The sequence below is a fragment of the Mesoplodon mirus genome, assembly GCF_964341445.2.
Source record: "Mesoplodon mirus genome assembly, chromosome: 10".
In the NCBI taxonomy this organism is placed as follows: Eukaryota; Metazoa; Chordata; class Mammalia; order Artiodactyla; family Ziphiidae; genus Mesoplodon; species Mesoplodon mirus.
The window spans coordinates 98,768,734-98,783,357 of NC_138986.1; the positions used below are offsets into that span (position 1 = coordinate 98,768,734).

The 14,624-nt window shown below is 40.1% G+C and overlaps 1 protein-coding gene across 2 annotated transcripts in view; it reads left to right on the plus strand.

The window, feature by feature from the left end:
• Window positions 1–14,624, plus strand: part of CYB5R4 (cytochrome b5 reductase 4) — a 94,675-nt gene that overhangs the window by 31,836 nt on the left and 48,215 nt on the right. For both annotated transcript variants that reach the window (XM_082634367.1, XM_082634366.1), the window contains exons 3-4: window positions 3,921–4,021; window positions 8,917–8,998. In XM_082634367.1, coding sequence (XP_082490493.1) covers window positions 3,921–4,021; window positions 8,917–8,998 — 183 coding nt within the window. The remainder of the gene's footprint in view (window positions 1–3,920; window positions 4,022–8,916; window positions 8,999–14,624) is intronic.

Sequence of the window (14,624 nt, forward strand, 5' to 3'; positions counted from 1 at the left end):
TTCTAGGAACTTATTGGAGAACTCCAGAGTTCCAGACATATAACAGAAACAAGATAATTTAGTGTGAAAATGTTAGAACAGGTTCTACCAGTACATTGCCTACAGAGCTCAGTTTAGCTGTTGTTCTGACTGTGTGCTTTCCATTGCACTGCAGCTCTGCTAGGATGAATTAGCTATAAAATATACCCCTGAATATTGCTAGGACATTTTAAAATAATGTATCGATATTTTAACACTAGAGTATATATTCTTAATAGAACTGCCGTATTTCGGTTTCAGTAAGTTGCTCCTCCTCTTTTTTTTTTTTTTTTGCGGTACGCGGGCCTCTCACTGTTGTGGCCTCTCCCGTTGCGGAGCACAGGCTCCGGACGCGCAGGCTCAGCGGCCATGGCTCATGGGCCCAGCCGCTCCGCGGCATGTGGGATCTTCCCGGACCGGGGCACGAACCCGTGTCCCCTGCATCGGCAGGCGGACTCTCAACCACTGCACCACCAGGGAAGCCCCTCCTCCTCTTTTTTTTTTACCCCAGCTTCATTGAGATATAATTGACCTATAACATGGTATAAGTTTATGGTGTATAACATTATGATTTGGTGTATGTATATATTGTGAAATTAAGTTGCTTTTCGTCACAGTACTCAGTCAGTCCTTTTCTTGTATCTACTCCTGATTAGAGTTTAAAGAAAAAAACTACAAAAAATAAAATATAAGCACAAAGGAGGAGATAGATAGATGGGTAGGTAGGTAGGTATCCTCCCTAAGTCCCCCTCTGCCACTGAAAGTCATCCATGTAAATGATCTAAAAGCAGCAGTTGGGCTGTGACCAGAGGATCTTGGTCCCAGCCTAGTTTTGCACCATTTAGGATTGATGTTTCATGAATCCATTCCTGCCCATTTTTGTTCTTAATGTCATTATTAACATTTAGGTTTTGCAGAATTTATTAATAGCCTAGCATCAAATTGAGATTATGTCTGTTGGTTCATAAATACTATTTGTTTATATTTAATGGGCAATCAGTTGTGCAAATCTGCCACACCTGAGCAATTAGAGCTGTAGGAAGAAGTTAATTGAATCACTGCAAAATTTGGAACGTTGTAAAATTAGTTTCTAAAAATCAGGTGGTAAGAACTCATAGGAGGCTGGAAACTTGCATGTGAGAAATTACTATCTAAAAGCCATGTATCAGGGCTTCCCTGGTGGCGCAGTGGTTGAGAATCTACCTGCCAATGCAGGGGACACGGGTTCGAGCCCTGGTCTGGGAAGATCCCAGAGGCCACGGAGCAACTAGGCCCGTGAGCCACAGCTACTAAGCCTGCGCATCTGGAGCCTGTGCTCCGCAACAAGAGAGGCTGCGACAGTGAGAGGCCCGCACACCGCGACGAAGAGGGGCCCCCGCTCGCTGCAACTAGAGAAAGCCCTCGCACGAAACGAAGACCCAACACAGCCAAAAATAAATAAATAAATTTAAAAGCCATGTATCGTACAAATAGAATACAGTAAAGCATGAGGGAAAAGCATAAAGCTAGGTTCTTGTTTTCTTCAGCTACAATCAGAGGTGCAAATTTTAGTTGTTAGGAAATGCTTTTGAAAAGGCAAAAAGGAAGGAGATAGGGGAGGAAGAAAAAGAGGGAATAGCGAGCCTCTGGACCAGAGGAAATGCACCTGTTGCATCTTGGGGCTGGGTTTAAAGTCTCATAATTAGCAAATTACTGACACTGCCAAGTGTGGTTGGAGCTAACATTTCTTGGGCTGAGACACTAACAATCTTAATTCCTTAAAGTGAGGGATTTTATAGGCATTCCTGACTTCGTGCATTTGAAGAGGATGGGAAATTCTTCAGGTCCAGAGTGATCCTAGTCCATCAGAAGGAAGATACGAGAGGACAAGGGTTGATCTAAAGGATTGGCGGGCAGCAGAGAACACCCGTGGGATGTCTCAGGCTTTCTCTGGTGATCAGGGTTAGTTGTTAAGCTGCCTGGTCATCTTTCAACTGGTTGCTGAAATACATGGGATTCCATCACAGAAAGTTAGATGATCGTGTGTTATAGATTTCACATTCCTGAGAAACTCTAGAACCCAAGTCAAGGTTTGGTTGCGGAGAAAGTTTGGAATTCTTTTGTTTGGAACGCATTCTGTATCTTTAAAAGCCTATTGGGAATAATTCTGATCCTAATCATTACTTCAGACATTTGTGGTCTCTGGAATTTGGAGCATTAAACAATAGCAACAATTCCTTCTAAATTTGGTGGGGAAAGGTGAATGGGGAAGGAGAGACAGGGGAACTCTGCCAGTTTTTTTTTTTTTTTTTTTTCTTTTCCTGACTTTTTTGGAGGACTGCTGGAAGAGAGATTTTGTGAATTTATTTCTTTTTGTGAATTGCCTTTAAGCAATTTTATAAAGAAACCTGGACTGCTTGGTTATTTTCCAAATTAAACTGGTGGAAAAATTATAGTACCTTTCTTGAGTCTGAAATTCAACTACTTTCCTTCCAAGATTATTATATAGGATGAACATTTTAAATTATATGAGGTTATTTAAATTCATGGAAGTCATTACATAAGGAATAGTTTTGGATATAAGAAAATCAGTTGTCCTCCTTTCACTCTTGAGGAGTCTTGAGGGCTGGATTTGTCTGCTCTCTAGTTTACTACAAGTGAAGGATTAAAAAGGAATTCACTTCCTTGGGTAGGCTATTCATTGAGCTATTCTCCTGTATTTCTTTTTTTTGTGTGTGTGGTACGCGGGCCTCTCACTGTCGTGGCCTCTCCCGTTGCGGAGCACAGGCTCCGGATGCACAGGCCCAGCGGCCATGGCTCATGGGCCCAGCCGCTCCGCGGCATGTGGGATCTTCCCGGACCGGGGAACGAACCTGTGTCCCCTGCATCGGCAGGCGGACTCTCAACCACTGCGCCACCAGGGAAGCCCTCTCCTGTATTTCTTGTTCCCTATCCCTCCTTCTTAAAAGATAAAAACATAGTTAAATATATGAACAGATAAAGTAAATATTGGGGAAGATGAAAGGATTATTAAGATCTAAATAATAATCTTGGTTCCTTGGGCAACTGCAGAAAAGAATTGTGCTTGCTTTCGCAGACCGTGCCTCAGTGGCCCAGTCACCATCTCAGCCTTTGCTGAGATGATCAACATATGGGTGACGGCTCCATTCTTTTTCATCAGATTCTCGTGCCAGGGCAGTAGAGGACGATAAAGTGGTAATATGAGAGAGAGAGGTGAGGGGAGAGAGAACTGTTAAATATTATATATGGTGTTTCATTATTTCTTTGCCTTAGGAGGCAGTTCTCTATAGGTCTTGGCACACCTGCATGGCTTGCGAGCAGACGCGCGGACGCCCGTTGTTCTAGGCAGTCTTTTCAGGGATGTTTGCGCAGTGCACAACCTCAGATGGTACAGCTCGTGTCTCCCTCTAGAGCAAAGGACAGCTTTGCTTACTGTTCAGTATAGTAGAGATCATGTCTCTCTCCAGAGCAAAGGGCCAGGTGTATTTACTGCCCTTTAGAAAAGATTCGAGCTTCCTAAGCTCAAGGTTGCCCTTCCGTCATGAAGCACATCGAGTTTACAGGTGTTATCTGGCCCTCTTCACATAGCTCTGTGGGAATCGGGGTTCAGGGAACTCATGCAGTTGCTGATATTCTAGTTGCCGCTACTGATGTAAGTACTAAGCTGTCCTTTGTTTCTAACCTGGGAGTCTCGTGTTTTCTGTCAGAACCCATGAAACTGGCCGGCTAACTTGTTAGCTTGCAAGTACGGTGAAATCTCAGAGCCCTCATGTTCTTAATACTTCTAAATAATGGTTTGTTAAATGGAATGTATTTGGGAAAAATTATTGAAACTTCGATTTCTAATTTGTACAGTTTGTAAGAAGTTCACTTAGGGTGTTATTTCTCCTTATTTGATGTAGGGTTTGTTTATAATGTCAGCCCGTACATGGAGTATCACCCTGGTGGCGAAGAGGAACTCATGAGAGCAGCGGGTTCAGATGGTACTGACCTTTTTGACCAGGTAAGGGGCCAAGAGTGACTGTCCCCTCACAGCGGAGGAGTGCTCTTAGGTTCAGCAGTGCGACAGTGGTAGAAAGAAAGAAAATAGTGGCATACATTTCAGATGTGTGGCTTGAATTTTGAAGGGTGGGAAGATGCTCATAAGTAACAACTGTTCATTTAATTTGCCTTTGAATTATTTTACGAACATTTTAGAGTTGCACTCAGATCTGTATCTGGGAGTTTACTCTTAAGTGTTTGCTGTTCCTCTGCTGGCAACTGTTTACTCAGTTTTGATCCATCTTGATAATGGTGATGACTGACTTATAGGAGGCGGTGACCATTAGAGGAAATAACAAGTCCCTTAGCTTCTTTGCTCTTAGTCTTTGCTCATTTGGGGATTGTGATGTAATCAGCCTGTCTTGCTGTACTAAGTCTGCATATTATGTAGAAAGATCATCAATGAATAGAAAACATATTTTTCCTAGAGATAGCAGAGACTCTGTAGTATGTGTCAAAAGATATTTAAATTAGTCACTTTTCCCCCTTATATTTATTAAAAACAATGATTAGCTCTTATACTGTTTAAAAATCATGTAGAATATGATAATTACTATCAATTGGCTGAACTGCTATTTTGAAACAACTATCCTGAGAAGAATAGAAATTTGCCTTTGTCTCACAAATGCTTTATTTTGTATTTTAGCGATGATTAACCATGTTGTAGTATTGGGTTTTTACCATCTGAGATACCTGAATCAGATTGGGTTATTTTTAGAGTTGCATTCTGAACAAATGAAATTTGATTTCTGTTCCTCTTACCTTCTCATCCGTTGTAGGATTTATTTTTTGACCAGGATACCAGAAATATAATTTGTTTTGTATTTTAATGTACTTACATGCATCTGCTTAAATAACCGAATCTCATTTGCTGTTAATGTTTTTCCTGGGTTGGAGAAAAGTCATTTTTACCCATTGGTGATAATAGGATTCTCCTTGGGAGGTCCTCATTGCTGATTTAAATTCCCGTGGTCATTTGATATTTGTTATTGGCTAGCAGTGCAAGCCAAATAGAAAGTTTGGGAACATTTGCCGGAAAACTTGTCTACCATACTTTTATCTGTCCTGTGTCACCTGAAAAAAAAATTCACAATGTGAGAGTTGTGAGTTAAGTTTTATTTGGGGCGAAATGAGGACTATAGCCTGGGAGACAGCATTTCAGAGAGCTCTGAGGAGCTGCTTCCAAGAGGTAGAGGGAGAGGTCAGTGTTGTATGATTTCAGTGAAGAGGGGTACGTGGAGTCAAGCACCCGTTTTGGCAGGTGCTTACTGCTCGTTACGAGGAGCAGATGTCACCTTAAATGATCTTAGTGCTTTTCTAGATATGAGAAGATGCAGGAATTTGGGCTTATAAAATCATCTCCTGAAAATACCTAACTCTCTGAAGGGCTGTTCTGCCAGTTTTTCCCAGAGTACAGAGTGCGTCTTTCCTGATCTCCACCCTGCACTCCTTTCAGGGGGTGTTGAGGGTCAGCAGCTGCAGTGGCTCGTGACTTAGTCCTTGAAGGGGCAAGATGGCAAGTACCAGTTTTTAGCTGGCACCTATAACCTCTTGATGATGAATGTACGCTTCCACAAGAAGAATTTCCGGTAACATCTAGTCCTTTTCATATTTCTTAGCGTTGTGCGATTATATGGACCTTATTGAAATAAGCTTGTTTTGGGGAAGTCACAAGAACTGCTATATTGTTAAATTCTTTAGCAGTTTCAACAGTACTTTTGTTGACCAAAAATAAAAAATGCACAACCTAAAAGTTGAGAATTATGTTTTATTTGAGGCATTACTGAGGACTGTTGTCCGGAAACAGCCTCTCAGATAGCGCTGAGAAACTGTTCCAAAGAGGTAAGAGAGAAACCAGGATATATAGGAGCTTTTGCTGGGAAAAAAAACATATAGTAGAACATCAAAACATAACTACTAATCACAAAAAGCAGGCATCTCAGTTAATTATTTTAGTGCTTTTCTGTGTATGGGAAGATGCAAGAGTCTGGGCTTGCTGAAATTGTTCCTTTAATATGCACCTTAACTCTCTAGGGCCAGTGTCCTCTTTTTCTCCATCCTGAATTCCTCTTAGGCCACACCATAGGGGCCGGCTGCAGTGGCTTGATGGCTTTATGGCTGCAACATCCTTTATTACTGAAATGTCAGGCTACACTCTTTGTCCACACTTGAGTTACCAGATTGCTGCATTCCCCTTGGCTTTAATAAGACCAGTGATGTTTATTTATGACTTTTACTCACCACAGAAGTAAACAACCTCATAAAATTCTAGAAACAGTGGTGAAGCTTCTTATATCTTTAATATCTAGTATTTGAGTTGTACAAAGAATATTAAGTAATCTCTTTATTGTCACACTTCTGTCTCTAGTTTTCATCTCACTTCTGACTTCTCGTTTCGTATTTCCAGTTGGCTGATGGGCAGTTTGAAAACCTGTTGGCAGTTGAACTCAGTGTGCCCTCAAATAATATCAACTCATCTTCTTCCCTTGTTTTTTACTACTGTTTCCTGTTTCTGGAAATGGGAACTTGAAACCACTTGAGTAATCTTTGCCTTCTCTCATTATGTTATTGAAGTGGTCACCTGGACCTGTGCCAGGGTCTTGGCCCAGGTCGAGATCCCTTGTCTCAGCCTGGGAGGTTCTTTTTCTGCTTGGATTCGTATAGCCAATAACAAAACCAGTGCTGGGACTGGAACAGCACAAGCTTTATTCGGTGGCCAAAGAATGGAGAAGCAAGAACTGGTTCGCAGATTAACTTTTCAACCTGACTCAGGCTGAGACACCATATGTATAGGAAGGTTGAGGTAAAATGGAGGGAATTGAGTAAAGGGTGGGAGGAATATTCATGACTTATCCTAGAACTGGGGTGTGGTTTGGACCAGGAACTGAGGCAACACTCCTTTTCAGTCCTTTTTTGGGCTCTTCTGGTTGTTGTCATGGCAGTTGTCAACTGTCATGGCGCTGGTGGGTGTGTCACTTATAGCATGCTAATGTATTACAGTGAGTGTATAATGAGGCTCAAGGTCTTCTGCCATTTTGGGCCAATTAGTTCTAACCAGTTGTTTAGAAATTTCTTTAGGAGCAGCTTCCTCCTTTTGTATTTGGCCTGAAACTCGATAAGGGCAGTTAGTTTCCGTCTGAGGGAGGGGCAGGAGTATGGTTCTGGGGCAACAGTCTTGGTAACATATGTGCCTCAACATTTAATCACTGGTGAACTTCTGTGATGCTGTCTTTAAACATTGCACCTTTTCTTTCTTCCCACTGCCTTGGGTCAAGTCATAATCACCCTCTCTAGCCCTAATATTTTAATACTGTCCTGGTATCTTTACCTTCAGTACCAATTTAGATAACATGACAGCTAGAATAGTATTCTTAAAGACAGTCATCTTAGCACCTTGCTCTACAAGTTTCAGAGGCTCACCAATGACAGTGTAATAAATTCAACGTCATTAGTCTGGCATTTGAGGGCCTAAAAATAATGTATCAAGGTAAATATTCTCAACATGCAACTTGCTTTGGAACTGAAGTGCTTTGAGCAAATCACCAGTTCCATGATTGACAAACCCCATACCTTTGTCTCTTTGAATATCCTTCTCCTTCAACTATCTGTTAAAATTCAACCCAACCCCATAACCCCAGAGGTGGTGCTTTACACATTACTGGAGACTCCATAACTATTTGGTAAATAAAATTTCAATTTATATTAATTAGTGTGCATTTATAATTACATATATTTTTTTTTACATATTTGCTATTTTATTTGTATATTTATTTACTCAGGAACATAAAGATTCTGGTCTCAGTATTATTTGACCTGATTATTTAGTGATTATATAGCATTTAAGGAATAATATATTATGATTTTCCTTTACTGGTCTTTTACAATTGGACTTTTAGGTTGTTCCCAATATTTTGCTAATATAACTAGTGCTATGATGAGTATCCTGGTGCCTGCATCTTTGTGTATATGCAAATATTTTCTCAGGTAAATTCCTGAATTACTGAGGGGAAGAGCTGCATATTTTAAGGCTCTTAATATATATCGAGAAGATGCCCTCCAGAAAGGTTGTTTAAATTTAATTCCCACTAGTAATTCTGGCCACAAATACTGTCAGTTGTTTCCCTTGAAGTGACAGTCTCACTTTGTTCATTTAGAAGAAAATGTCTATCAGATACCCAAGTCTGAGTAACTAGTTTATAGGTCATTCTTTTTCTTTCACGGATAAATAGCCTTTCAAGAAAAAACACAGTTTAATAGGCAAATCAAACAGTTGCCTAAGTGTTTTTCCTCGCAGCAACCATCTTACTTAGCAGCAGAAGTGTTTTTGAGAACTTCCCATTTTGTCACACAGCATATAAAAAAGACCTGTAACCAAGGGTTGAGGTTTAAGAAAATTAATTGTTTTTTTCTACTTCATGAAGGATATTCTTAAATGGAACCAACTCCCTCCAGCCCCGTGGGTCTGTGGTGGTAAGCAATGTAATGTTGAGACCACTGCCTTGATTTGTGCTAAGATGCAAACTGGTTTACCCACCATTGCTGTTTCAACATCACTGCAAATGTCAATACAATGAAAAAGGCAAATAAAATCTTAGTATTATTATGAAACTAATTGAGACCTCGTGGGTATCTGAAAGGGCGTCAGTAACCTCCAGAAGTCTGTAGACAACACTTTGAGAACATTGTTCTAAGGTCCCTATATATGCTCCCATTTTGTCACTCCCTTGTTGGCTAACTGAATCTGCTTCTTAGTTTTTCAGAGCCATGTAAGAATATTTAGTTTTCATCAGAAAAAAATTAGGGCATCTCATGGAGTTAGAGTCATGTTGCTTTTCTGCTATTTTTCTCCCACACCAGGTTCATCGTTGGGTCAACTATGAATCCATGCTGAAAGAATGCCTGCTTGGCAGGATGGCCATTAAACCTGCTTTTCCTAAAGGTACGTGGAGCCAGAGCTAAACTGGCATTGATGTGTGATACACGTGGACTGTCTTTTAGGTGGGTTTCAGAAAATAGATTTAAAGAAATCACTAAATTGTTCTCATTTCACTGGCCTCCTGTTCTAGCCACTGTAAAGATTTTACTTTAGTTCTTTAGAATGAAACAATAACTTTACCTTAAAAATTTGGCATGTTTTGAGAGAACATTCATAGTGTGGAGAATAAGCATAACGGAAGTGAAAAAACTTTACTTAGTTTTCATTAGTCTTTTATTCTCTTGTTACATAGAGTAGCTCGAACAGTTGGTTAGAGGTGACTTTTAGACTAGTTTCCTAAAATTTAATTTTTTGAATATGTAATTGTATTCACATGGCTCAAAAATCAGAAAATATAAAAAGTTATACAGTAAAATTTCCCGTCAGCTTTGTCTCCCATTTGCCTTGAACTTTTCCACTCCTTGACTCTTTACCATAAAAACTGATTTTAAAGTATTCAAAAAAAACAATTGCTTGGGACTTCCCTGGTGGTCCAGCAGTTAAGACTCCGTGCTCCCAATGCAGGGGGCCTGGGTTCGATCCCTGGTCAGGGAACTAGATCCTGCACGCATGCCACAACTGAGATCCCGCATGCCGCAACTAAAGATCCCATACACTGGAATGAAGATCCCACGTGCTGCAACTAAGACCTGGTGCAGCCAAATAAATAAATAAATGTTAAAAAAACAAAACAAACAAAAAAAGGACGATTTCTTTCCCTTACCTTCCAAACTGCCACTCTACAATCAGCATGGTGTTGGAGATCATCTTTTTCCTCCTAAGCTTCTTTTGGAAGAGCACCCTTTGAAAAGTTTAGACAGGCAATTGGAGTAGCAGGAGTACTTTGATTAAATCCTTTACTGTGGATGGAACGGAGTCGTTTCTTTTGAACAACTCCTGATTTTGGCATCCAAATTAGGAATACATTGGCTTGTTTGAGCTGACTCTGCTACTATTCATTTAGTTCAGTGAGTTTTGTATTTCAAGGCCTTATTGTTAGAGGCCTGTGTCAACTGTGTAGAACAAGCACAGGCGTACCTAGATTTGAACCCTAGCTCCGTGACCTGTTGGCTGTGCCATAAAGATGGCAGTTTCTGTCTCTGAGCCTCAAGTTTTTTTGTCTGTACACAGATTCATAGGGCTAAGAATTAATGTGAGTAAATTAGCATGAATGTAACAGAGGCTCAAAAAGGATTTTTTCTTTCTATTGCTATAAAACAAATAAGCAGTACATGCATACAGGCATACTTCGGAAGTATTGCAGGTTCAGTTCCAGACCACTGCTATAAAGCAAATATTGCAGTAAAGCAAGTCACATGAATTTTTTGGTTTCCTAGTGCACATAAAAGTTATGTTTACACCCTACTCCAGTCTATTAAATGTGCAATAGCAGTATGTCTGGAAAAAACAATGTACATACCTTAATTTAAAGACACATTGTTACTGAGAAAAGGTAACCATCATCTGAGCCTTCAGAGAGTCAATCTTTTTGCTGGTGGAGGGTCTTGCCTTGATGCTGATGGCTGCTGACTGAGCAGGGTGGTGGCTGCTGAAATTGGGGTAGCCATGGCAACTTCTTAAGATAAGACAGCAGTGAAGTTTGCCATGTTGATTGATTCTTCCTTTCATGATGATTTTTCTGTAGAATGCAGGCCTGTTTGGTAGCATTTTACCCACAGTAGAACTTCTTTCAAAATCAGTCAGTCCCCTCAGATGCTGCTGCTGCTTTATCAGCTAAGTTTCTGTAGTATTCTAAATTCTTTGTTGTCATTTCAACAATCTTAACAGCGTCTGCACCAGGAGTAGTTTCCATCTCAGGAACCACTTTCTTTGCTCATCCATAAGAAGCAACTCCTCATCTGTTCAAGTTTTATCATGAAATTGTAGCAAGTCAGTCACATCTTCAGGCTCCACCTCTAATTCCAGTTCTCGTGCTGTTTCTACCATGACTGCAGTTACTTCCTCCACTGAAGTCTTGAACCCCTCAAAGTCATCCAGGAGGGTTAGAATCAACTTCTTCCAATCTCCTGTTAATGTTGATATTTTGACCTGTTCCCATGAATCAGGAATGTTCTTGATGGCATCTAGAATAGTGACTGTTTTCCAGAAGGTTTTCAATTGACTTTGCCCAGATCCATCAGAGGAGTCTCTATCTGTGGGAGCTATAGCCTTACAAAATGTATTTTTTAAATAATAAGACTGCAAAGTCTAAATGACTCTTTGATCCACAGGGCACAGAATGGATGTCGTGTCAGCAGGCGTGAAAACAACATGAATCTCATTGAACATCTCCATCAGACATCCTGGGTGACCAGGTGCATTGTCAGTGAGCAGTAATATTTTGAAAGGAATCTTTCTTTTATGAGCAGTAGTTTTTAACAGTGGGGTGAAAATATTCAATAAACCATATTATAAACAGATGTGCTTTATTATTCCATTTATAGAGAACAGGCAGAGTATTTTAGCATAGTTCTTAAGGGCCCTAGGATTTTCAGAATGGTTAAGTGAGCCCTGGCTTCATCTTCAAGTCAGTAGCTGCATCAGACCCTAACAAGAGAGTCAGCCTGTCCTTTGAAGCATTGAAGCCAGGCATTGACTTCTCCTCTCTAGCTATGAAGGTCCTAGATGGCATCTTCTTCCAGTAGAAGGCTGTTTCATCTACACTGAAAATCTGTTGTTTAGTGTAGCCACCTTCATTAATTATCTTCCTAGATCTTCTGGATAACATGCTACAGCTTCTACATCAGCTCTTGCTGCGTCACTCTGAACTTTTATGTTATAGAGACGGCTTCTCTCCCTAAACTTCATGCACCAACCTCTGCTAGCTTCATACTTTTCTTCTGTACCTTCCTCTCCTCTCTCGACCTTCATAGAATTGAAGAGATTAGGGGCTTGCTCTGAATTAGGCTTTGGCTGAAGGGAATGTCTTGTCTGGTTTAATCTTCTATCCAGATCACTAAAACTTTCCCCATGTCAGCAGTAAGACTGTTTTGCTTTCCTGGAGTAGCACTTTTGATTTCCTTCAAGATCTTTCCCTTTGCATTCACACTTTGGCCGACTGTTTAGTATAAGAGGCTTAGCTTTCAGACTGTCTTGGGTTTTGACATGCCTCCCTCACAAAGCCTAATCATTTCTAGTTTTTTATTTAAAGAGAGAGTCGTGGGACTCTTCCATTCATTGAACACTTAGAGGCCATTGTAGGGTTATATTAATGGGCCTAATTTTAGATTGTTGTGTCTCAGGGAATAAGGAGGCCCAAGGAGAGGAAGAGAGATGGAGAAATGGCCAGTCGATGGAGCAGTCAGATCACACATATTTATAGATTAAATTTGCAGTCTTATGTGGGTGCAGTTTGTGGTGTTTCAAAATAATTACAATGGTAACATCAGATCACTGCTCACAGATCACCATAACAAATACAATAATGATGAAAAAGTTTGAAATATTGCCAGAATTACCAAAACGTGCCCTAGAATCATGAAGCGAGCAAATGCAGTTGGAAAAATGGCAGCAATAGACTTGCTCAATGCAGGTTGTCCCAAACCTTCAATTTTTAAAAACGCAGTATCCGTGAAGTGCAGTAAAGCAAAGCACAATAAAACGAGGTCTGCGTGTATACCAAAAGCAAACTAGTTTGAACTTTAGTGTCTGGCAGTTCTTCCAAACCAGTTTACTTTTGTAAACAAATCCTGTTCTTCTCTTAATTGCTCCTGAGTTCACCTATTCACTGCCAGCAGGGGCCATGTTCTTAAGGAAAGCTTCTAACTGACTAATTTTACCTCATCCTGAACATTACATATCTTGTTTACACAGTCCGGTACTAAAGGTCATGTGCTTCTCTGTAATACTGTTCAGTGTGGTCAGAAAGTGTGCCAGCTCCTTAGGCTTCTGTGTCATAGGAGACATGAAATTAATAAAAGGATTTTTCTGGTTTCCTTCCTTCCTCCCTGGAAATGAAAGACATAATCTTCAAAATGTTTCATCAAATACAGCAAACACCATTTAAAATGAGCAGATTCCACAAGGAAGTCCCCAGATATTTAATTTAAAAAAAAGGGGGGTGGTGCTAGAAGCGGCGGTCCAGGATGATAAGCTAGTTCTGATGCCTCCATTTCCCCACAGCACTTATCAGATACTTAGAACGTAGAGCCACATGGGAATTTTAATGGTCACATAGGAAATGGGAGACCGGATCTTGGGTCTGTAAAGGCCAGGAGTTGGAGCTGAGATCCCTGCCTGTGGTTTGACTCTTGAAGTCTTTATGATCAGTGAAATGGGAAGGCTTGAAAAGAAATCTGTGCAACAACAAAGGGAGTTGTCAGGATAGTCTGCCTTGACCTTGTTTATGAGGTGATGGAGGAGAGGAAAGAGAAATCTCCTTTGAGAATTTGTAACCACAGTCTTGCCCATGTAAGAGTTGGGAATTCAAATATACATACCACCTATGTAGTCTTAGAAATCTCAAACCGAGAAATAAAGTGGTTTCCCATTACTGGTTTCCCTGCCTGCTTGGCAGATTTATGTACACATTTTTAACAGTGGAACAAACTTTCAACCTAAAACCCTTAAAATTCCCACAGGGACATATCACCAGTTATTAGTGTACAGTAGAAAAATTAAACACACTTGAGGAAGCAAGTCAGCAGAAACAAAAGCAGAATTTCACCCCTTGGACTTTATTATTTGTATACAAGTAATTATAAAAATAATTATGAATAAAAATAATTATGTTTGAAGTGATTAGGAAAATAAGAATGAATCGGTAACATGAGTAAAGCAAGAGACTGCTAAAATAATCATGTAAAATTGAAAAAAAATAGAACTCCTAGAAATGAAAAATGGAGCTGGTGAGATTAAAAAGTGCATAGCATGAATAGTTAGAATTTAGACATAGTAGAAGAGTTGAGTGAACTGCCAGACTGAGCAGCAGACGTGGAACAGAACGTGGTGCATAGAAACAAAATGATAGAAAAATATGCAAGAGACGCGGAGGATAGAGCAATAAGATCTAACACTTGTCATCAGATTTCCAGAAGGAAGTAGTAGTGAGAATGAGGAAGAGGCAGCATCTGAATGGCCGAGACTTTTCCAGAATTGGTAAATCACAAATCTCAGATTTAGCAAGTTCAGCAAATCCTCAATCAAGATAAATAAAAAGAAATCCACACATAGACTATTCATGGTAAAACTGCAGAACACCAAAGACAACAGCCAGAGAGAGATAGGTTTACTAACAAACCAGTGATTAGTAAATTGACAGCTAATTTACTAGTGTAATTTACTTGCTGTTACTGCTGATTTACTAGAACATCAATAGGAGACAAAGAGAGCAGTATCTTGGAAGTTCTGAGGGAAAACAACTGACAGCCTAAAGTCATTCAGTAACAAGGCTGAAATAAAGATAGTTAAGACTAACAAAAACAAACAGATTTATGAAACCAAAATCAGAAGGGTTGAGGAAACTGGGATTTCTGACTAAATTCTAATGGTGAAGAACTAAACCACAATGAATATTCCTTCTCCTCCTCACCACCTGGTTCAGGGAAGTGCAAACATATTTCTTATCCAGAATGAGAAATGGACTCTGAGA